This window comes from Lygodium microphyllum, chromosome 27, assembly GCF_053477565.2.
Source record: "Lygodium microphyllum isolate KBCC chromosome 27, Lygodium_microphyllum_v1.1.10, whole genome shotgun sequence".
In the NCBI taxonomy this organism is placed as follows: domain Eukaryota; kingdom Viridiplantae; phylum Streptophyta; class Polypodiopsida; order Schizaeales; family Lygodiaceae; genus Lygodium; species Lygodium microphyllum.
Window position 1 is genome coordinate 13,515,562 of NC_141161.1, and position 25,719 is coordinate 13,541,280.

At 41.5% G+C, this 25,719-nt stretch overlaps 1 protein-coding gene across 19 annotated transcripts in view; it reads right to left on the reverse strand.

Annotated features, from left to right (window-relative positions):
- Nucleotides 1-25,719, reverse strand: part of LOC148012063 (protein ANTI-SILENCING 1-like) — a 155,034-nt gene that overhangs the window by 60,233 nt on the left and 69,082 nt on the right. For 11 of the 19 annotated variants that reach the window (XM_087669792.1, XM_087669782.1, XM_087669783.1 and 8 more), the window contains 6 exons: nt 5,927-6,001; nt 5,361-5,776; nt 4,743-4,914; nt 4,497-4,642; nt 4,181-4,393; nt 3,693-4,079 (listed from right to left, as the gene is read on the reverse strand). In XM_087669792.1, the coding sequence (XP_087525918.1) occupies nt 3,693-4,079; nt 4,181-4,393; nt 4,497-4,642; nt 4,743-4,914; nt 5,361-5,729 (1,287 nt within the window). In that variant the 5' untranslated portion in view covers nt 5,730-5,776; nt 5,927-6,001. The remainder of the gene's footprint in view (nt 1-3,692; nt 4,080-4,180; nt 4,394-4,496; nt 4,643-4,742; nt 4,915-5,360; nt 5,777-5,926; nt 6,002-25,719) is intronic. The other 8 variants (XM_087669785.1, XM_087669784.1, XM_087669780.1 and 5 more) reach the window with 2 other exon arrangements.

Below are 25,719 nucleotides of genomic sequence, written 5' to 3' on the forward strand. Positions count from 1 at the left end.
CTGCACAAGTAAACTCTTAAGCGAATTCTTTGTTAAACACTATCCATAGAGTCACCTTCATCCATATATTTACTCTCTACTTGCTTACGCTAGTAAGCAATCTGGACCTCATCTCTTCCTCGATATAAACAAGCAAGCACATCCCAAGAATCTTTAACTATCTTACATAAGTAAGTGTGTGTGGAATCATAGTGCCTTTGTCAAATAATGCAAAGAAGACATGAGTCTCTGCATTCTGTCACCGCAACAAATCCACTCATGGGTAGGTGATTGTAGTACTCCAGTATTAACTGGAGCAGAACTAGAACCTACAACATCCTTCATAGCACCTGTTTTTGTTGCGCTTGCAACTTCCAAGACACCACTACGACATACTTCAATTCCATACACAATGTTTCAAAGCCCTTTTGCAACCAACACATTGTTAGATATGCTCAATGCTTCATATTTCTTATGGTTGTTGACACATGGAGGCTTCGCGGTGGGAAGTTGGCTTGCCCAGATATAGAAGGAGGGAGGTTGTAAGCACTACACACAACAGCCTCTGGAAACCCTAAAGCACTGCCTTTGGTCATGTGAGGCGACGCAGCTTGTGTGGAGAGGAGCATGCCGCATCCTTCGCCATATAGCACCCAGCCTTGGATGTGTCTTATGGGAAGCTTTCTGTTGGCAGACTGTCAGCCAGGGCCATCACCTTCTGTATGAGGCCAGGATGCAGGACACGATGTTCATTATCGAGGCAGGGTCGTGCGCAGTGGTTGGTTTGGAAGCTCTTCCCATCCGCCAAGTATTGGGGCCCACAACAGACCGCTCTGAGGTATGGAAGATCTTAGGGAGTCTTACTAGTTGGCATATCTGGAAGGGGCAGTGTCAAGAGGCTTTCGGTAGAGAGAGACTTTCAGTACATGCGACCTTAGCAAAGCTCTGGACCTCCATTATCCACTCCCTCCACAATCGATGGAATCAGGTACAGGGCGAGTCCAGGGCGAGTCAAGAGCTCCGATGTCATTTCATGCACACTTGGGGCGGCTAGGACCTGTTTTTCGTGATGCAGCAGGCAACCCCAGATAGCGATACACCCCCCCTCCATGGCTTCTTGCCCCCATCCCCCCTAGACCGCCCTGAGAGGCTTGTATACTTGATATATATGTGACTCTAATCAGCTCCAGCTAGTCTATTGAGCATGAGTACTTCCTTGTACTCAGGTTTTTTTTAAGTAATATAATTAGCCACACTTTATTTGCCCAAAAAAAAAAGATATGCTCAATGCTTCACCCTCGTAAAGTGCCACCAATGATCCATAGTGCTCAAAGTTGTAAGGCCCCCTTTATGAGGAGAAGCCATGTGTGAGCATGGCAAACATTGGTTGGGTCGTGACTTATATGTCAGATAAGGTCTATGTGACCAGATGGCAAAAAGGTGGCCTCTATGGATCTAGCCTTTGGGTCAGATAGAGTAGTTATGCTGGTAGCAACTCGAGGCACAATGCATCGAGTTATGAGATGTAAAAGTTATCAAAGACCTCTATTTTGGGGTTTGGGGGCCGCAGAAGCAGCCCCTAGCTGGGGCTCTCCAGTAGGCCAATGGCCCCCCTGACGAGGGTTCGAGGGCAACGCCCTCGGCCCTACACGCACGGTAAAGAGAATATTCGCTAGAATATTCCCTGGCTGACTAGGGAAGGTTTATAATATGGTGGGACATGCCAACTGGACTACCTTCCCGGGCAATAAAAGGAAGACCCCTCTAAAGCCATCATCAATCTATATTTCAGCCAGTCAAAGTTCTTTCAACTACCCTTAAGCTCTTCGCCTATCATCTATCCAGATCACCATTTAAGCTTCACAGTGAAAGTACACGGTGGACAGAGCTATCTTTGTATCAATGCATTTGAAATTAAAGCAATCTCTGTTCTTCTCATATTTACTATGTGTTCTCTTCTCCTTACTCAGATTTTGTCCATTGTGCCGTGTAATTTCTACATACATGACGTATTATGTAAGCCCATGGTGGATAATTGGTTCAATCCAACTTGTCCTCAACAGCCAACATATGAAATCCATCATTGTTACCATCGATGGCCATTGACTGCACTTGATACAAAAGTTGCATGTATGGGGAAAAATATACACAAAACCAACCTGTGCTATGTAGCACACCACAAAGAAACATGTAAGAGCTATTGCTTGTAAAATTGACTACTATCAAAAATCTTGCACCAAAAGGACAGAACGGATTGCACAGTACTGAGAATATTGCAAATAGAGGCTGAAATGAACTTGCAAGCACTCGTCGAATCTCGTTCCAATCAGAGGGTACCGATGACTCTTCCCAAGAGGTCGAAATCTACTATAACACCAATTGTTGGATTTAGGGTTGTAGAAATACACACATAGCTCAAAGAAGACAAAGCTTGAGAAAGCACAATACAAAGTGTATCAAGTTGTGTCAATAGAGAAGATTTACAAGACTTAAGTATGCCCTAAAAGTGAGTAGCCACATATACAAGGCTGGGAATAAAACCTCCTAGAGAGGGAAAAATGTGCCTAGTGTGTTCACGTACATCACTACCAAAATATGGTAACATATTCTACCAATCTCTTAGTAGCACATCACCAAGGTCCTTAGCACCACGATAAGGACACTCTCTAAACTTGGGAAACCATACCATCTTCCAGAAGGAAAAATCATGACTGAGCACATTCACAACAGCAACATAATAGTCAAATAGGTCTGTTAAAAAGTTTAAGACACTAGATCCCAATTATGAGGTCAAACTCAAAACCTTGGTTTCCCAAAATTGCTCTTTACAAACACACGATAAAAGGAAAAGAGAGTTTTAAGAGATGAATCAGCTATTGTGCTGCCATGGCTAACCATGCACCATGCATATGTGCGCCTGGCCGCCCAGCGCATTATTATAACCAACCCCCAAGGTATAGGCACAAACTTGGTACCACGTTTCTGTCCATCACTCAACCTAATCAGCTCACAAACAAAATATTCTCATCTGTATACAGAATAAGCCACAACAGAAAAGAGTATTCAAAGTCAACAAAAGGTTGGGGCTTATTGATGTAATACTCAAGATACTCCACAAATAAAGGGAAATTTCAAAATGTGTGCTTCATCCAGCCCAATGTAGTCTGCATACAATATAACACTCTGGAGATTGTAACATAATTTAACCTTCACAATCCCTTCTCAAAAGAAAACATACACAAATGACCTGTGGAATGGCAAAATCAGCAATATATACTTACAAGGGAGTAAGAGAAAAGGTAAAATATCTGACAATGACTCACTCCATGAAAGATATGCCCTCATACCAATGCAAGTTCTCCCACCTTAACTTCATTCCTGATCTAGTTGTTTGAATCAAATATCTTGTATTATTTTTGTAATTTATTATTTTGCATTCTATGCTGATAGGCCACAGTTCAGGATGCTTTCTTAAATTGGCAGACTCTAAGCCTGTTTCATACTCCATCAAAGATATGTCCTCTTACACCAATACAAGTTCTCTCAACTTACTTTACTTTCTTTCTGATCTAGTTACTTTACTTCATTTCTGACCTAGTTGTTTAAATCAAATATCATGTAACCTGTTCTTTTGCATTCTATCCTGATAGGCCACAGTTCAGGATGCTTTCTTAAATTGGCATCAACTCTAAGCCTGTTTTATACAAAGATACCTTCTTGGATGATTTGCCTTCTTGACCGTGCAGCTTGGCATTCGGACTTGCTAGTGCACCTCTTGCCCTAGTTAGAGGGGCCTCAGATGATAGTCCTTGACAATTTGGGAGTGTAGCAGCCTCTGATACTTTCATTTTGTGTTTGGATACCTGTTGATCACTTTGTCGAAGAGTTGCTAGAAAATCTTGTAAGACTTCTGTATTCCCTTCACCAGGTCTTTCACTAGCTTGATTTTTCTGATCAAGCTCAGCAACATCCAAAGCACTAGTTTGTTGTCCCCTGCCTTTATTGGAAGTAAAGTTAGGCCTTTTTGGTATTGAAACTTGTTGCTTTTCAACCTGACCTGTGTCTTTCTCTAACCTTGTCCCTTCACTTCTAGCATCCGGCTGCAGCAGAACAGCAATTTTTCTCACATGGCATGTTAGAGCATCAACAATTCTCTTCCTCAAAACTAACCTGATTTTCTGAGTTTGAGAATCTTACATACTTGCAAAGCTTCAATAGTCCCTTTAGGAGTTTCATTGACTGGGTTTTGCTCGTCATGCACAGCCTTTGCTCGTTTTTCTCTGCCTTTATCTGGGACAAGGATGGGCCTTTTTGGCACTGGAATGTCTTGCTTAGGTTTCTGCTCATGTTTCCCCACTTCTCTTGGAATCTCAGTAGCTTTGTCTAAACCTGTGAGTCCACTTTTAACATCTGACTGCACAAAACGGTGGATCATTTCAATACTGCAATGTCAAAAAAGTGTAAACATAATCATGAAAGACTCTAAATTTCTTTTCAAGTTAAAGATTATTACATACTTGCCCACCTTCTACAGCCTGTGAGGGAGCCACTGTCTGGTGCAAGTTTTGAGGCTGTGAGGAGGTTGTGCTGGAGGTAGTAGCATTTTTATCATGCAATCGCTGACTTCTTCCACTCGAAACCCACTCAGGCTTGTTGAAAAAAACTATAACAAGAATGTAACGAGTAACTCTCGCCATCATGTAGATCTTTTAAGATCATATTAACTTGATTTGTGGTCAATATTGCTACATGAAAGGTCTTACCATCACAGCCAAGTATATTAACCCCCACGTCTAAATTAGAGAGCTTCATGAGATCAACATTGTACATCCTGTTGAAAAAATAATCAGCATCTTTAAAATCATCTTCAGATGGTTGTTTGTTACGTATATCTTTGGAAGTGCACAGCACTTTGCATTTTCTTGAAATACAATCCTGGAAAATAATCCAAAGAGCAAGCACTGTTAGTCACAAAAAGTGGAATCTATCAAAATGCTTGAAAATCTTAGTCTGTCTTCATGAAGAACACTTGTAATTTCAGACTTATAGAGGCATCATACTGAGTATTGAAATATTGACACCTAAAACTTGTAAGGCTTGAATACCAGATAAACACAGACTACACAGTGGACCTCAAAGAAACTGGAGTGGACCTTGATAATGTTGCACAAACGTTCTTTAGCAATGACCTATAACTTGCCATCACATGCTTTACACGGCTAAATTAGCAGTCTTATGCTTTCGCAATCAAGATGGATGTTATGGAATCAAATACTAGAGTACTAGTACACCAGTACTTCCATAGAGCATCTGGACTACCATAATAGTGTGTTATTACCACAGCAGTAGGTTAAATACAATGGCATGTAGAAAAGACGCACCAATCTATTTTCATTTGTAACACCCTTTCCTTTTCCGAAGGCCAAGAACAATTCTTTGGAAGCACAAGCAACTTGTCCTTGCAGATGAGAAGGTAGCTCATTAGGTCTAAGAAACCACCGGAGCTGTGTCATTTTTGCTCCTGTTGAAATCTCCTCCCAAAGTTTCATTATCTTTGCTATATGTCCGAAAGGTTCATTCTCATCATATACAAGGATACAATCATAAATGTGAAACTCCTCATTTTGCCAAAAGAATGACTTGTAGTACTTCCTTTCCTTACTCAGTATCCGTTTAGCCCCACCCCACTTGAATTTGCCATTATCAAAAAGACTCTCCTTAACTTCACCATCATGACAAGGACTCTCCATGGAACAACAAAACTGAAAAGCTATGCGAGCATAGGATCAATTTTCTGCTGCAACACAACACGAGCAAGATCACTTTACATGGCAAATTCCAACTTACATATCACTGAGCGTACTCAAAATGCAGGGTTGCTTGCCACAATTAAATAAAGGAAAAAGATAAAGCTTCAAAATCAAGAAAACCAACTTTGCAGCATTACCTCATCCAAACGTGTGTCAAAGTCCCACAAGAGAATAACATGATAATAAAGGGTACAACGTGCCATTACCTATCCCTAGAAAAAAAATACAAGCAACTTTAGAAATTAGTACCATTAATTCACTCAGCACTAAATAATGGGAGTCATGAAGTGAAGTATTGTAGCTAGTACCATGCAAAAACAAATAAAGAATGCCCCTACCACCTTAAAAGAAGCTCCATAAAATTTATGGTACAATTGTAAAGATCCTAGTCAAGAAATTCACAAAAAGTTACCAAAAGTTTTCAACATTTCCAATTTAGATTACCCTCAATGATTACATCAAAGAAACATTCAACATGATGGCACATTTGAAGCTTACAATCAAAGTGCACCCATGTTGGTGATTTGATTGTCAATTGCCTTTCACAGTTTCGAGTTACGTACTTCATGTAGAATGATGTAGCTTCTTGCACAGAACTTATCTCGTAGAACTGCTATTTTGAGGCTATTTTGAGGGGGGAATAATCCAATGGGAAACTTAAGACCTAGAAATACTCCCCATATGGAACAAGAAAAATCATTGCCAAAAGAGTGAAGATATAAAAGGTATACCAATCTAGTTATAAAAGGCCAAAGGACAATGCCACCACAATTTCCTACCAACCTGGAAAGGATGGGCCTTCTAACAGTCAAATTTTACATCAAGTTTTGAAGATAGGGAACTATATCCACATTATTTATCGAGTGACCTCTTCCAATCGAACCCAGAATAGCATATCATGGAGAGTACAAATGCCAACACTATCATATCATCACAAGACTAGAAAAGCCATTGTGGTTATTCTCCTTTCTGACTTACTCTTGAGATGTGTGTCCAAGAATGCCATATGAAAATCTGAGGATCATCATCAAGTTGACAGGCAGTTTCCACATAAAAAGTTTCAAGGAGAATCTTCTACAAAGGGTGCCCAAAGGAAAGGGCTGTGAATCTGTAAAGGGACTCAATGGAACATTGTGAGAGTGCACAACAGAAGAGGAAACACAATCACGGGGAGGAGAGAGATAGCAAGAGAGAAGAGAATGAAGTCATAATTTGCACTGAATCTGAATGGAAGGCTGAATACAATTGCAGACAAATCAGTTCCTGCACGCAACCCAAGGCATCAGATGAGGGCACCGGATCAGCAGGCTGCTGACAGATGGCAGCTCCAAAGGACAGAGAAGAGTCCATGTATGTCTGTGTGTTAAACCTGCAAAAGGAAGAACCTGTGAATGATCAGCCAACTAACTAGGCCTGCTATAAATAGCAGAAAATGCCCAAATATGGCCAACCTAGTCAAACTGGCCCCAAAAAAGCTGGCCGACCTGAATAAAATAATCAAGAAAATGTTATCGTCTATTAGATCAGCTGGTCACCTCATCCTAGCCAATACGAATGAAGTCCAAACCCACTACAAAAGAAATGCAGAGGCTGGAGTAGCCAGTGTAAACACACATAAAACTGACTGGCTCAAACCAAGGCTTACAAGCAAGAGATGACCTTGCATGAGAAACGTGACTATTAACACCCCCTTTTAGAAGTCTGCCAATGAAATCCATCGATGAATGAGCTCCTCAGGATTCTTAGAATCCCCCTCTGAAACACAAGGAACCAGGGAATCCACAGCCACATTACCCATATCATACCCCCTCTAAAAGGGGTGGGCAGTACAAGGGAAGCACTAGAGGAGATGGTAGGGGATGGGATGGAACCATTGGGATAGATGGTGCACAAACGGAAACATGTGGGACTATGGAAGACTGCCTCGGAGGACCCTGCACAATGAAAGGAGAATGGAGTATGTAAACCCCTCTCTCCTATGAACTGGTCAATAAAATGGCTCCTATAGTAGAATTCTCAACAAAAACAACCTTCTCACTAAAGACAACCCAAGTATCAAGTCTAATAAGGCCATGAATAGAGACAATTGGGAAACCCAAGTCCGAAACATGTACGACTTCGAAATGGAGCTCCACAGACAGTCGAGCAATAGAGGTAAAGTACCAACACCACTGATAGGCACCAAACAAATATCACCAACAATGACTATACCCTCTAATAGACGAATATCCTATAGCAAATCTCCTCAAGGAGTCATATGACTCGAAGCACCACTCTCAATGAGCCAAGGCCTCTCTTAAGATGAGGCAACCACTAAAAAGAAGGCTCCTCCATCTCATGGATGTAAAGAAACACGGACTCGTGTAACAACTTGTGTAGAAGTAGAGGAGGGCTTAGATGATTTAGCTCTATCTTTCGATCCTGAAAGGAGGTGAGGATATTAATTCCAACAATTCTCCTCGAGATAAGGGTCCTTCCCACAGTGTGGGCCTTTAGGCTTCTCATACTTGGAAGATGGCAACTAAGTAATAAGAATCATCACCATCTCCTCCGATGAGATCCTCTTGCCAAAGGAATGCAAGCTCATCCCACATGTTGATATGATCCTACATAGAAGTGGAATCATCGACAAAAAGAATTTGGAGTTTCTTCTCTATGATGATATGGTGGGTAAACTTCTTCTAATGGTAGAGACAAGAAAGCTACATCCACACCTCCGTTGCAGCCCAAAGTCTACACACATTCACAAGGTTAGAATCCTCCAGACTCATAAAGAGAAAAGATAGTGCTTTAGAATCGAGCCGATCCCAAAGAGTTACTCAATCCATCGTAGAACCAATGCTTGGATCCTCTACTAGACAGGAGTTCAAGGTAGTAACAAACTTCCATAAGCCGAAGGTGTCCACGATACACTCCACTTTGCAAAACCAAAGGGAGTAGATCACACCATCAAGTCAATCTTCTTTGGGGAGAAAAGGAAGCACGGGCTCCTAAACAGAAGGAGCCATTACGGCTATACGAGAACCTTTAGTACGAGCCCTATGAGAAACATATAGAGAAGCGTGGTGGGATGTAGATGGGGTGTTCAAAAATGAATGTTGTGATTGTCGGCGGAAGATTGAATGCTCTCCACATCTGAATCATCTAACTTGTCAAACCGGTAGTCCATAACTCTTCAAAAAAACCTACAAGCACACTAGGAAATTTGACTTTTGATGTCGGGACGCCCAACAGAGGATAAATCAGCTATACCCTGCTGATAGAAAAAGAAAAAGATCAGAAAATGAGAACACAAAACCTGAATATGCTGGAATGAAACCAAGATGAAGCCCCTACACAAGGGCCAAAAGGGCAGATGATTGAGGACACTGCAAAAGACCACCAGAGAGGGACAATACTGATGATCAGGAGACAGGAGAGAGAATGTGATGACTAGCTCGAAAGGACAGAAAATGATGATCACAACCAGCAGAATAGGGGAGTTAGGACATTGATGATTGTGAGATCGGAGATGGAAGCTCTCAACTAAGAGTAGACAATAGACAGTAGAGAGAGTGAGAGTGAAGACAGCTCAACACACGATACAATTCCCCTAGTGTGTAAGTAAAACTACAAAGTACAACCCTTCGACCTTAGGGTTGTTAAGATGCGTTCACACCCGAAGGATGTAAAGTACGCTAAGTGACCGAACTATGTAACAAAAACACACAAAAGAGAAATAATGTGACTAGGGGAGAAAACCTCTCGTAAGGAGAGTAAAAAGTGCCCTAGTGTCCTATTGCAGATCACCAAAACTCCTCTATGAGTATAGGCATGAGTTAAACCCAACAAACACCCTGAAGTGAAAAGTAATCAACATACAAGGATCGTCCACCAAAGTAGATCAAATTTACAGTATTACGGAATGCTTCAACTTTGTCGCAAGGAAGAGCTTTGGTGAAGATGTCTGCCACATTGATGATGCTAGGATAGTAGACAAGGCTGATATCTCTTGCATGTAGTCTCTCTCTGACAAAGTGATAGTAGATCTCTATGTGTATGTAACTGTAGAGGTCCCCCCTTGGCATAAAGCTATCCAAGAGTCCTAGTACAGTGCAAGTAACAGAAAACACGCTTCACAACTTGCCAATGTGGAATGTGTGGGCTGTACCTATATCTGCTCAAGGCTCAAACTGCAAACTGAACATTTGGCCTTGTGTTGCATAAATAAATGAGACATCCAATTGCTGGAATATATGTATGAATGTCAAACAAATCATTATCATCATGCAAAGACAGCTTGAGTCCAATCTCCATCGGTGTGATGACTGGCTTGCAATCCTAGAAGCCAAATCTCTCAAGGAGTTTACCAATATATCTAGATTGTGACAATCCAATGCCTCTAGCATCACAAATAAACTAAATGCCCAAATAGTATTACAAAGGCCCCAAATCTGACATTTCAAAAATTTGTTGCAAAATTTTCTTGAATGCTGAAATTTGATCAGCATGTGTTCCTATGAGCACAAGATCATCTACATAAAGACAAATGACTAGCAAGGATCCCCCCTCTTTGCATGCATAAAGAGTAGACTCTAATGGGCTGTTAATGAACCCTTGGCTAAGTAAAAAGGCATCAATTTTGCATACCAAGCTCGTGGAGCTTCCTTCAAAACATACAAAGCCTTTTCAGCTTGCATACCAAGTGTTTGGATTCCTCAACTGTAAAACCGATGGGCTGCTGTACATACACTTCTTCCTGAGGTTCCCCATGTAAAAATGTGATTTTAATATCAAACTAGTGCACAATCCAACCCTAATGGGCAGCCAAAGCAACCATACACCGAAAGATAGCCATACAAGATGTAGGAGCAAATGTCTCCTCATAATCAATGCCCTTCTTTTGCATATAGCATTTTGCCACAAGCATGGCTTTGTACTTATCAATGGATCCAACCGCTTTTCTTTTCAACTTTTAGGCCCATTTAGTACCAATGGCTTTCTTTCCAACAGACAATGTCACTAAATCCCATCTTTGATTCTTCATGATAGAATCAAATTCAGCTTGCATTGCTGCCATCCAATGTACACTCTCTTGTGCATCCTCAAAACAATTAGGCTCCTCATCATCAAGTGTGTATGCTACCATAACAAACTCCATTGTATTAGCATGATCATACAGACATGCTTGTCTTCTAGTACGACCAACAATAGGAGCCACCAAATGACTATCTTTCATAGTCTACAAGTATCATCTAGGCATTTACCTAGCTTCCTGATTATGTACATGCTCCTAATGAACCTCAAATTCAGCATCTTGCTGAATATTGAGATCAGCCATAGGCTGAATTTCTGCATTGCTTAATGGAGCAGTTGGTTGAACATTTTGTTCATTTGTCGAAACTCCATCTATATCACCAAAAGAAATGGGAAGCAGCCCTTCAAACACATCATCATGTGCACCCTAATATGTATCAAAACCAGCAAGGGAAAATTCTGATTTTTCATTAAAAACCACATCCCTACTGACAAAGACTTTCTTGGAAACAAGATCATACAGTCTATATCCTTTGCTCTCACTGTTGTACCCTACAAAAATGCATTTGAGAGCCTTGTTGTCTAACTTCTTTCTTAGTACTTTGGGAATATGAGCATATGTAAGACACCCAAAAGTACGAAAGTGTCCAACTGAAGGTTTCCGGCTGTTCCAAGCCTCAAAAGGCGTAATATTTTTTAATGCCTTGGTAGAGCAAAGGTTCAAAATGTGACAAGCACACATAACTGCTTCCATCTTAAAGCCATTCCGCAAAGAAGACATGAATTTCCCCCCTCAGTCCGAACGGAGAGTCTTAATCCTACATCAAGATTGATTTTCCACAAGTGCAACAAAAGCCAAAACTGCATCATACACCTCTGACTTTTTCACCAAAGAGTAGACCTAGTAAAAACAAGTAAAGTCATCAATGAAGGTGACGAAATAATAATATCCACCCAATGACTTTGTTTCCATAGGTCCACATACATCTGAATGCACAATCTTTAACCTGGCTGTTGCCTTAAGCAACATCACAAGGAAAAGAGAATCAATGCATTTTTTTCAAAATACATCCCTCACAAAAATACTCAAGAGGTCTCTCCAAGAGAGGTAAACCATGTAGCATCTGAGTACGCTGCATAAGCATCAAATTGCCATAGTTAACATGTCCCATGCAAGCATCCTATAACTCTACATGTGACATAGCACCAGTAAGAGTAGATGCCAAATAGACTAGCTGATCAATCGAATAAGCATCTAACTCATTGAATCCATGGCATAATATGCTAATCAATACCAAAGTCAAGAATTCCTTATCCCTCACCATGCATTTATCATCATCAAATGTGACTTGCATACCACACTTTACTAAAGAAAAAATGAACAACAAATTCTTCCTTATCCCTCACATATATAATGCATTTTGTAAAAGGAGAGTAGATCCATCAATGGCTTTCAAGACAATCTCCCCAACACCTCTAACAAGGTAAGATGCATTGTTGGCACATTGCACAAATTTCCCAACAAGAGTTGCAATAACAGAGGAAAGCAAATCCTTATCGGATGTAATGTGCTTAGAAACACCACTGTCAAAGAACCAAGTCCTAGCATCCTCAGTACAGCTCAATGCTCTATCAGCCCAAGAAGAATCATGACTACGAGTCTAAAAACAGTAGTCACAATCTACAACAGAAGACGTGGACTCTCTAGCAATAGAAGATGCATCAGAAACAAACATCCCTAACTCCTAGTTAGCAATGCACTTCTTACATTTCGTGATGTATTGACCTGGCTTTTTATAATAATGGCACTTGCCCTTCTTGGCTCGCGTGTCCCTTGCTTCTTGTTGCTTTGAGAAGTACCTGAACTTCCAAAACTCTGCAGAGTATTTTTAGACTAGCTACATTTGCCCTTCTATCTCGCCATAGAAGCCTATTTAGATGCACAACATCCACCCCACTGTTCTTTCTTATTTGCTCTTCTTCTAGGAGCAAACAAATCAACTGATGAAAGATAAGTGACTGCATAGAAATTCTCATGGTGATCAAGGCCGTGTGAAAGGCCAAATAAGAGGGTGGCAAGGAATTTAAGGTAGTAGAGATCATCTGTGCATCAGAATAATACTCATCTACATTCATTAACTGCTCACGCAAGTCCTGAATTTTATTAAGATGATCCTGCATGGCATCACCTTCATCCATCTTCACATTCTCAAGCTCCTTTTTCAAGAAAGAGATGCGCATCTCATTTCTTGCAACAAACATTTACTCAAGTGTGAGCCATGCTTCTCGTAAAGAAGCAGTAGACCGTATATGCAGGATTATGGATTGTTGAACTGCCAATGCAATCACTGGCAATGCTTGAGCATTCTGTGTGTCCCAAGCCTTTTGTGCAGCTCATATTTGGGGAAGTGGCTGACCTAGAGCTAGCCTTTGACCACGTCCTCCTTGCGGAGGTGTTGTAGCTGCCACAACTCCAAGACGGACTTCTTCACCACCAACATAATCCCAAAGATTTTTTGCAATCAGCACATTCTTGACCATGAAGGACCACAGAGAATAATTATTGTCGTCCAATCTATCCTCTTTGGATACATATGTTAATACATCACTCTGTCCTTGATTGGCCATAATAAATGTCACTGTTTAACAAAACACAAGAGCAAGAAACAAAACTGAAACAACCTAGAAATCTGCAAATTTCCAAAAATTACAGCATCCACCAAGCTGTAATTAGCAAAACTGTGTCATACTTGATCACAACTCTCCAATGTGCACGCTGTCCACCAATGCGCAAACAATGCTCAGTAGCGCAACAAATGCAAAAGCCCCATAATTTTGTTGCCCAAAATGCACAATTTCAGTCTATTTCAGACTGAATCTTCAATGCATGAACCAATGTCCTCTAAACAGCCAAAAGCACCAGATTATCTGTCCAAAATCCCAAGAACTTGCAATTTTTGTACCTCAGGCAAAAGCCCAAATCTGTAGTTTAGATTTCTGAATTAAAAATAAATAAATGTCTCCTTTTACCTTCAAAGTTGGCGGCTTGGTGGTGCAGGAGGATGCTCACATCCTGGAGAAGCAGGAGGAAGCTGGCCAGCCTAGCGAACAGGGACGGAGGCACTGACCAGGAGGCAGACAGGCCTAGAGAAGCAAGCGGTAGTGCAAGAACACGTGGCCGTGCAGGAGGAGGTGGCAACACAAGAGGCTGGCTGGACGGTGGCACTTTGAGCAGCATGCTAGCGGCACTGGCACTGCTGCAGTAGCAGGCTGCTGGTGGAGCAAGTGGACTAGGGGAAGAAGGCAGGCAAGCCTGCAGGGTGACAAGCCTACACCTAGACAAGCTGAAGACAAAGGCTGATGAGCATTAAGTGCAAAGCGAGACCGTACCTAGCCTGAGCTCTGATACCAAATGTGAGATCGGAGATGGAAGCTGAAGTGAGCAATGCGCAATGCCTATGCAATGTCCTACAATGAAAATGTCAAGTAGAGAGCAAAACATGAGCAAGAGTAGAAAGTGAAGAGTCAAAGAGAGACATTCACAATGTTCTTGGGTACAATATTTTTGTGTGTACCTCTTTAGGTTTTAGATAGATATATATGAAAGTACAAATGTGCTAAGGGTGTGTTCACACCCATGCATATATAAAAGGCACGATGACCCTTTATTCCCAACAACCTCCCACCTAAAGGCAATGTGCCTTAAGAGGAGAAAAGAATCAGCTAAGTCTAGGTATGTACAAAGCTGAAATACATATATCTATCCAGCTCCCATCATCTGTCAGCAATGAGAAAACCGCTCTGCTGGAAGACCCTTCATGAGAAGGTCTGCAGGGTTATCATCTGTATGCACTTTGACAAGCTCAATGCTCTTGTTATCAAGTACATCTCTAATGAAGTGGTACTTCACCTGTATGTGCTTTATCTTTGTATCAAAGACAGAATTCCGTGCTAGCATGATAGCACTCTGACTATCACAATGGAGAACAAGTAACTCTGTGATGCCAAGCTCTCCCACCATACCTAAAAGCCATAAAGCCTCCTTGCATGCCTCAGTGGCAGCCACATACTCTGCCTCTGTAGTAGACAATGCAACACACTTTTATAGCCTGGAGAAGAGATTGCTCCTCCTGTGAAAGTAAACACATATCTAGAAGTGGACTTCCTGCAGTCTGCATGACCAACATAGTCTGCATCCGTAAAGCCAACAACAGATACCTTCTGATTTCCAAAGCAAATGTGGAACTCCTTTGTGCTTTTGAGGTATTTTATAATACCTTTCACTGCATCCCAATGCTTCTTACCAGGGTTTGTCATGTATCTGCTAACCACTCCCACTGCAAAGGCAATATTAGGACGTGTAGCCACCATAGCATACATCAAACTGCCAACAGCTGAAGCATATGGTATCTTGGCCATTTTAGCCTTCTCATCATCAGGTGTAGGGCTGTCCTGTGCACTAAGTTTCACATATGGAGGCAATGGAACCCAAATCGTTTTCCCCCCCTCCATATTGAAACACTGCAAAACTTTAGAGATATACTCTTGTTGAGATAGATAGAGTAAGCCTTTTGACCTATCTCCGAGTATTCGCATGCCAAGAATGTGATTTGCATCACCATGAAGACTTTGCTTCAATGAGTCCAAGGCATGAGTATCCCTGCCAGCCATCAGTATATCATCAACATACAGAACCAAGATAATCAGGCTGTCCTCTGTTGCCTTCCTCGTGTACAAGCAATGATCCACTTGACTTCTATGAAAACCTTGAGACTGCATAAATATATCAAACTTATGATACCATTCTCTTGGTGCTTGTTTCAACCTATATAAACTCCTTTTGAGTTTGCATACCATCTTCTCTTTTCCTTTTGCCACAAACCCTTCAGGCTGCTGTATATATATGTCTTCATGCAAATCACCATGTAAAAATGCAGTCTTTACATCCATCTGTATGACCTCCATATCTTCAGTTGCAACCAAGCCCAAAATGGTTCTCAATCTAGTCATCTTGACTACACGAGAGAAGATCTCATCAAAGTCAACTCCAAGTTCTTGCTTGTACTCCTTCACAACTAATCTTACTTTGTACTTTGGCGAGAAACCAGAACTGACCTTCATCTTGTAAACCCATTTGCATGGAAGGATTTTCTACCCTTTAGGCAACTGCACCAAGTCCCAAGTGCCATTTTTCTCAAGAGATTCCATCTCTGATAACATGGCTTTATACCATTTCTTGCTATCCTGTCTATCCATTGCTTCCTTGAAGCAAGACGGTTCACCACAGTCTGTCAATATGTGACATAATCCGCCACACTTTTGCATCAAGAACAAATCTATCAAGTTGTCTAGTAGCCCTAGATGATCTCCTAACCCAATGATCACAGTTTGCTGGCTGTTGAGCCTACAAATTTCCATTTTCAGCTTGCTGTCCTGGCATTTCAGCCTGCAAATCAGCATAAACAGCTTGTTGTCCTAGTTGTTCCTGCACATCCAATGGCTCATCATTACGGGGAATGGCTGGATGATCATTTCCAACATTATTTTCTGCATTTGCAGCTTCATTTACAACAGTATTTGATGCTGTACAACGAGTATATCTTGCAGTCCAAAAGGTATTTCTTTCCGGAATACAACCCTACGGATCTCCTCAGTCTTTTCTGGCTGTTTATGCATACTATCTTCCCGGAAGATAACATCATTGCTGCGTGCTATTTTTCTTTTCTCAAGATCCCATAATCTATACCCCATTTCACCCTCATCACCATATCCTAAGAAAATGCATTTACAGGACTTTGGCTCAGGTTTGCTACGTTCTTCTTTACGAATGTGCACAAAAGCCTCGTAGCCAAACACTTTCAAGTGAGCATATGAAGGTGGCTTGCCCAACTACGCTTCCGGAGGGATTCCCCCTCCCCCCCAAAAGACCTGTTCGGTAACCAATTCATCAAGTGAACAGCTATCATAGCAACCTCTGCCCAAAAGCCAGGGGGTAATGCAACATGACATAGCATAGTACAGATTTTATCATGTATGGTCCAATTCATATGCTTTGCAACTCCATTTTGGGGTGGATTATGAGGGGCAGTGAGCTCCCTCTTTATCCCTTTGCTATCACAAAATGCCTGAAAGGCCTTGGACACATATTCCCCACCATTGTCAGAGCGAAGTCACTTAAGTGTCTTATCAGTCTGATTTTCAAACAATACCAAGAATTTTTTAAACTTGTCAAGCACTTTGTCCTTGCTATGAATAGGATAAACCTATACCTTCTATATAGCATCATTGATAAAGGTAACAAAGTATTTCTTTCCCCCTAAAGATAACCCTGGCATCTAACATATATCGGAATGTACTAACTCTAGAGGGGAAGATTTCAACGAAAGAGACTTTTTCTGAGACGTCTGTGCATGTTTACCATAAACACAATGATCACAATGCTCAAAATCACCATAACGAAAACAAGACACATAACCCAAACGAGAAAGCACTTTCATTCCAGTTTGACTTATCTATCCCAACAGGCCATGCCACAAAGAAACACTTCGTTGCTCAGTCACGGCAACAACATGGTCACGCATACTAGATACAAGGAGAGGATATAAGGTATCACTTTTACAACCTCTGGCAATCACTCTAGATTCCTTACAGATCTTCCATTTTCCATCACCAAAGGTGATATGAAATCCATCATCATCTAGTTGCCCTATTCTAATCAAGCTCTTCTTGAGCTGAGGTACATGCCGTACATGCTAAAGTGTGAAGACAGAACCATGCTGAAACTGCAACTACACACTGCGAATACCTGCAATGTCACATACATAGTTGTCCCCAAGATGGACAACACCATGTCGATCCCCTATATAGTCAAAAAACCACTCAAGATAAGGGGTGACATGAAAGGAAGAACCTAAATCCAGAATCCAAGTGTGCATATCATCATCCGTATCTCAAATATCACTATTGTGTCTTGCTCGCATCAAATTTGGACAAATCCCCAAATTTTAGGCACAAATCTGCCCAAAATTCTGAACTATGCTTACACGCCTGAATGCTCGTCAATGAGCAAAGGGCTTGCTTGCAAGGAACCTTTGAAAAAATTAAAAAATTTTGCAAGAGAAAAGTGACGAATTTGCCCCGTTTACAGCTCCTAGCCCGTCACCTGCTCGCGTGACCTACTCGTAACTTGAAAAACGACGTTTTGACCTATGCCTGAAGTGCATGACTGCGTCTAACCACGAAATGGTGATTTTGACTTGCATGCAACCTAGAACTGTCACCTGTCTATCCAGTGAAAGAACAATGACGAGCTGACCTGAGCGGACTCCGAGAAGCGCAAACACCTTAGCCGCAGCTCTGATACCAGTTTCAAGTGAGCGATGCGCAGTGGCGATGCAATGTCCTACGATGAAAATATCAAGTAGAGAGCAAAACGTGAGCAAGAGTAGAGAGTCAGAGTCAGAGAGAGAGATGCACGATGTTCTTGGGTACAATCTTTTTGTGTGTGTATCTCTTTAGGTTTTAGATAGATATATCTGAAAGCACAAATGTGTTAAGGGTGTGTTCACACCCATGCACATATAAAAGGCACGATGGCCCTTTATTCCCAACAGAAGCTCTCAGTTGAGAGTATACAATAGACAGTAGAGAGAGTGAGAGTAAAGACATAGCTCAACACATGATGCAATTCCCCAAGTGTGTAAGTGAAAGTACAAAGTACAACCCTTAGACCTTAGGGTTGTTAAGGTGCGTTCACACCCGAAAGGTGTAAAGTACAGTGACTGACCAAAATGTGTAATACAAACACACAAAAGAAAAATAATGTGACTGGGGAAAAAAACCTCTAGTAAGGAGAGTAGAAAGTGCCCCAGTGTCCTACTACGGATCACCGACACTCCTCTGTGAGCGTAGGCGTGAGTCATACCCAACAATGATGATCACAACCAGCAGAAAAGGGGAGTGAGGGCATTGGACAGGAACAACATAGGGAGAAAGATGACAATTGATAGAGACGAGAGAGGATTGATGACTGGCTAAAAAGAAGGATGAATGATGATGATTACAACTGGCAGAAAAGGAGAAGCATAAACAAGCACAAAAAAAGCTGATCAGACCAGTCAAAATTTGCCAAGTGCTGCCTGAAAATGGCCAACTGCCGGAGGGAGTGCCATGTGGCAGCTGCGATGGAAATGCTGAATGACCTGCTAGGCACTGAAATGAACAGATTTGGGCGGCCAAAATACAACCACAGCTGGGAACCCTATGGACTGCTTCCATCTCACATGTCATGGATGAACATTGGTGAGCACAGATGGAAAAGGCTGACACAAATGACCAGTGCCAAAGCTCCAAATATCCTCATATGACTTAAACCCAGGCTTACAACCAAGAGATGGACATAGAGAACAACATAGACACTATGACTGCTAACAAGGCCTCTCTGTGAGACAGATATAGAGCAATCGAAGCAATGAAGCTGCTGTTTACACAGTGAACTGAAGAGAAGAACAAGAACAGATAAAGCAAGGCACTAAAATAAACAGATTCGGATGGCCAAAACACAACCAGAGATGGGCACCCTGTGGGTTGCTGCCACCTCACATGTCAAGGATGAACATCGGTGAGCATGGATGGAAAAGGCTGACAAACATGACCAATGCCAAAGCTCCAAATGTCCTCGTTTGACTCAAACGAACACTTATATCCAAAGGATGGACACAAGGACATAGACATGACTGCCAACACCCCCTCTCTATGAGAGAAATATAGAGCAATGAAAGCAAAGCAAATGATGCTGCTATACACAATGAACTAAACAGAAGAAAAAGAGCAACTGAACTTGAGTCACACAATGAACTTGGAAAATGGAATTTAAATACTAAAACATGAGTGTGTATATAAATAGACACGAACTTTGGTGTGACATACCCGCCGCTAGCCTAGCCAAGAGAGAGAACATTTGGTAGTCACTCGGATGCCTTTCCTAAACAACACCCTCTAGACCCCTTTGGATTAATGGACTTAGCTGGTCAGGTAACTTCTGAGTCTACCTTGCAATAGAACGTATAGCCTCAACCCACTAGGATCAACCTGAGGGACCTACAACCTAACAATCTCTATCAACATTCTAGCACCAAGCCACGAAAGGCCACTTTGCGACCTTGCCAAGAGCAGGATAATCACCGCACTTAGTTCAAAGAGATTGAGAGACCAAGAGAAGCTAAGCTCAACCCCTCTGACCATAAGGCCTAATCTCAACTTCAACCCCCTAAAATGGTGCTTAGTTGGGATCTAAGACACAACCCTAAGAAGTCATCAATCAGTTCTATTTCTATTTCATTCATTTGCAAAGCATCCAACTAATTGGGTCCACCTATCCTCAAATAGCATTGTCACGATAACTATCCACTCACTTTCCACGCACGCACCCAACATGCTTAATTATCTAATTAGGGCCTAGCCCCTATGTCATGAGGATATGAAATTTTGTTTGCTTTACTTAACATTTGGATTAATTTTTAATCAAATGTTTAAGTATGTGTTGCACATGTGAAGTGCAACTGAGATTATTTCATATTTACGAGCCAAGGATCCAAGGAAATCAATGGGATGTCAAAGGCAAAAGTTGTCTTAACTAATGTTACATACATACTAGGTGGTATCTAGTGCCGAAAATTGGCCTAAGACATTTATTAGCCATGAATGTCAATTTGTGACACTAGAGATTTGGCATTTAATGGTACTTAATGCCAATCCGAGGGCTAAAGAAGACTCAAGAACACTTGGGAGATGACCTGGCCAATTTAATTGTTGGCTGGTCAAACTAATTTTTTGGGCACTAAAATAATTATTAAATTAATTTTCAAAATTTTAAAGCTGAAATTAATTTAATAATGCAGATAATGCTAAAATTTTGAGTTTGGAAGGCTGCCACTTGACACTTGCCGATGCAAGTTGGTGGAGGCTATTGGGAGGCTGTGAGAGAGAGAGAGAGAGAGAGAGAGAGAGAGAGAGAGAGAGAGATCATTCTTGGCTGAATTCAGTCGTGGAGAGACTGTAGCAAGACGTTGATATATCCGTTTTTTGCCATTTCGAGCCAATCATGCGTAATTTTGGAGCAAGCAAAAACAACCAGACAACAAAGGCGAAGAGAAAAACACACCTTCTGGAGCTTCGGGACAACCCGAACAATAGAAAGAAATGTCTAAGCCTCCATTGGAAGAGCCCAAAGTTGCTAATGAGCATAAATAGTTGGTACCTGTGGGACAACAAGTGCAAATGCATAGCCAACTTGGTAGTGCCAATCCATGGGAATATGGACAGCAAGGTATTCATGCAAATGCAAACGTGGACAGTAAGGATACTTTGGTGATAGCACTATTTTTCATGCAACGGTTGGTCAAGGACCGCATTCGAGAATGTATGCCACCAGTCCCTACGATATACAACAGCCAACGCATGGTTCTCGACACACAATGTATCCGGGTATATCACGTGGAATGCGCAATCCCATGTATGGCAGCATAGGCATGATGCATGAGGCACAAAGTGGGCCATATGGAAATGTATTTTCACCCACTAGGGCTGTTGGAGCACAATGATTCAGTGCTAGTCATGTAAATGCATCGAATAGTGCTAGTTATCATGTAAAAGTAGCAAGTGCACCCTTTTTGCAGCAACCTATTTATGGCAATTTGACTCCCATAGATCCAACAAAAAACTATGATGAGGGTGGCGAAAGTGTGAAGTTTGAACCTTTCAGTGGTGCACAAGATAGGCTAAAAGCTCTTTCATACAGTAATTTGATACAGCCTATTCAGGAGGCAACTTGAAAGATGCATCTAAATTTCGTAAGACAGCCACAGTTTTAAGGGAAATGCATTACAGTGGTGGTCTACGCTTCTTATTCGGGGAAGAGCACATAGCACTTGGGTTAAGTTCAAGCAAATGTTTGCTTCAAACTGGTTGACAATCACATTTGAAGTAGACATAATGACAGCATGGAACCAGTTAGATGTAAAAGATTGCAAGAACTTAGACCAACACAATAAGAATTTTTAGGATGCTTTGTTGTCTGTTACTTCTCCTTGGTTAGTTCCCCTTCATGAGCAAGAGGAGAAGTATGTATGTGGTTTGCGAAAGGGAATTCCAGATTTTTGCATTAAATCCATTGATTCCAGCATGTGACAACTTATAGAAACTACTACTACAATTTATACAATGCTGGGTGGAAAGTATGCAAGATTCCAAGACAATGATGTCAAGTCAAATGTCAAAGAGGTAAAGGCTGAGAAAAAGGGCAGATCTGAAATAAAGCTGAAGATGAAGACAGATCTGAAAATAGGGCTAGCAAGAAGAGTAAATGGCAACGAAAGTCTGGAAAAAATGATACACGTTGTAAGGAACTCATAGTTGCAAATAAATGCTTTATTTGTGAGCATGAGGGGCATATGGCAACGAGCTGTCCTAACAAACAGCAAGCTAATAAGGATGATAACAAGGGAAAGAAGGGCAAAACATCAGCTGGTTTAGTGTCTGATGTAGTGGCAAATCAGCCCAATGATAATAGCATTAAGCTTCGCAAAACATGGGGCAAAATCAGAGATCAGCATGCACTTATTTTCCTTGATCCAAGAGCACGATCAAACTTTATCTCTATTCACATGGCTGCCCGTCTACGCATCAGAGAGGATGAGATGGCGGCCATGGTGAGATTGGTATGGCATGCAAGGGGCATGCAAAGCTGGTCACTCGTATCATTGGAAGGCTTTGTTTACACATTTAGAGTTATGTGGACAGCGAAGCAGCCTAGGAGGAGGAGATTATGAGTCAAGTGAATGTGCTGCTAGAGAAAGAGTTGATTCAGCCCGGCGCATCTCCATTTTGTTCACTAGTGCTTCTAGTGCAAAAAAAGGATGGTTCATGATGCATATGCATTGATTATCGTGTCTTAAATAAAATCACGATAAAGAACATATTTCTGATCCCTAGGATCAATGACATCTTGGATAGATTGCAAGGGGCAACCATTTTCAGTCATATAGGTTTGAAAAGTGGATACCATTAGATTCGAATTAGGCCTAAAGATGTATCTAAGACAACTTTCCAAACATCTTTTGGTTTATATGAGTTTCTTGTCATGCAATTTGGGCTTACTAATGCTCTTGCCACGTTCAGTAAAATGATGGATCGCATTTTTCGGCAACATAGGGTATTTGTGGGTACTTTCTTCAATGATATGATTATCATTTCAAAGAATGAGGCTGATCATCGAAAGCACTTCGCAATAGTATTCAATGAATTGCGTAAGCATTACTTGTTGATAAATGACAAGAAACGCGAATTCTTCTTGTATGAGATCCACTTTTTGGGGCACATTGTATTGGCTCATGGCATTCATACGAATCCTGCAAAAGTTGAGGCAATTTGTTCATGGCCACATCTCAAGAATATTCATGAGATTCATAGCTTTATGGGACTTTGCTTGTACTTTAGAAAGTATGTACGGAACTTTGCAGAAATTGCTTCTCTATTACATGCTTTGCAGAAGAGGAATACGCCTTTTAGATGGACAATTGTGAAAATTTCAGCATTTGATACGTTGAAAGACAAAATGACTTCAAATCCTATCCTTATGTTGCCTGATCTTAAGAAGTCATTTGTTGTGCACTGTGATGCGTGTGAAAACAGCATTGGGGTTGTTTTAATGCAGGATGGCCATGCAGTTCCTTATGAAAATCATGTTCTCAATGGTGCAGAGAGGAATCTACATGTCTATGAGAAGCTCTTGGCTGTAATTCATGCACTATCTATGTGAAAACACTATTTGTTAGGGATTGATTTCACAGCACAAACAGATCATCAGACATTGATGTACTTTCTGACACAAACGAAGTTGTCAGACAAGCATATGAGATGGGCAAACTCTCTCTCTTTCATTTCTAGATTGTACACATTGACAGGAAAAAGAATGTAGTGGCTGATGCACTGTCATGTAAGCCTCAATTATCGCGGCTATCAACATGGTTTACCACACTCAATTGGATGCCATTAAAAATCACGACGATGCATGGACGACTGTGTGTCACAAAGCAGGTGATGACTGAGAGTCATGCTCCTTCTTATGCAAGACATAGAGGTATTGATGCCACAGTTAAGGCAGTGAAGCACTTCTTTTATTGGCCAGCTTTGAGGCATGATATGGAGCAATTTGTTAGGACATGCATTGTGTGCCAGAAAGTGAACTATGATAGGCAAAAAATACCGGGTTTATTGCAGCCCTTGCCTATTTCAAACAGGCCTTGGTAGAGCATTGCTATGGTTTTATCTTTAAGCTTCTTTGTACATCTTAAGGGAATGATGGGATATGGACTATAATTTGCAAGTTCAATAACGAGGGCTATTTTATTCCAATGAGAAAGAAGATAAAGGCTAATCATATGGCACATCTTTTTGCGCAACATGTGTTTAAGTACCATGGCACACCAAAGTCGATCATCAGTGATCGAGACCCACGGAGGATGGCCAATTTGTTCTAGAAGAAGTTGTTTCAGAACATGGGCATTACACTGAAATTCTCTTTATCCTTCCATCCACGAACTGATGGTCAGTCTTAGCAGACACTCTCCACAATTTGGGATCTTTTTAAGTGCTATATATCAAATCACAAAGCGCAGTGAAAGCAGTATTTGCCATTGGTTGAGTTTGCATACAATAATATGGTGCATAGTTGTAGTTCCACTAGTAAGGCTCCTTTTGAGATGGTAAGAGGGTCGTAAGAATGCAACCCTACTTTGCACACAAAGGGTAAAATCTTTAGGCTGATTGCTATGTGGAGAGTATGGATGCAGCTTATGAGAAGATTAAGTATGCGTTGAGAAACACAGATCTTGAGCATGGTTTAGCTATGGAGGTTACAAATTACAATACATAGACAGAACCATGATGACATAGACAAGAGACAATAAATGTTACTCAAGTGAATTAGGTTCCAAGATTAAGTGCTTGGACTCATAAACACAACCTTGAGTAGGACATGACAAGGGCACACATTGGATGTACAAAGTACAAGAGCATTGCCTTGAAATAAGAACCAAGTACATGCTTATATAGCCTTTGAATTGTTCCACTCTTCTTACTATCCTTATGGGATACAGAGCATCTCTTCCTAGAGCATACATCATTTGTATTATCTTTCAACACCCCCCTCAAATCATCAATTCCTTTACTTGCTAGCTCTTGTCCCCCCTACATGATGACATGGCCCCGGAGACTAGCCCATGACAACCTAGTCAAGTTAAAGCTTGAAGCCACAAAAGGAACGACTGGAACCGCGGCCTCCTCGCGACCGCCGCAATGCACTACGGAGGTTGCTTCTACTGTTTCTAGGGTTTTAAGAATGCCACCTAGACAACCCACGGTTCTACAGTCTGCTCCCTTGAGAGACACTAATTGTTGGCTACCATCCCCTTGGCAGTCCGCTCCCTCGAGAGACAATGATTGCTTGACACCTTCCTTTACTTTGGCTCCACAATCCGCTCCACTGAGAGATAGCGTGCCCACCCTTGGCTCCGCATCAGCCTCACCTTTCCCACCCTTAACTATTCAGATTTTTTAGGCCAACTCTAGGCGTTCAACACCCAGATACCTTCTTCGGCACAACCGACGCACTTCCTTCGTCATCCAATGATTCGAAGTCCATGACCCATGACTTTTTACATTCCCTATCTCTTGCAAAGGGGGATTCAGAGGCGAATGTACTCCCTTTGCCCTCAAAGGGGGCTTCTACTTGTTCGGCTTCAAAGGGGGGGCCTGCATCTCCACCCTCCAGAGGGGCACCTCCTTATCAAGAAGTTTGTCACCCACCATTTACTCTTTGGGGCTAGCTATCTTCGCGCAATCATTTCTTCTACTA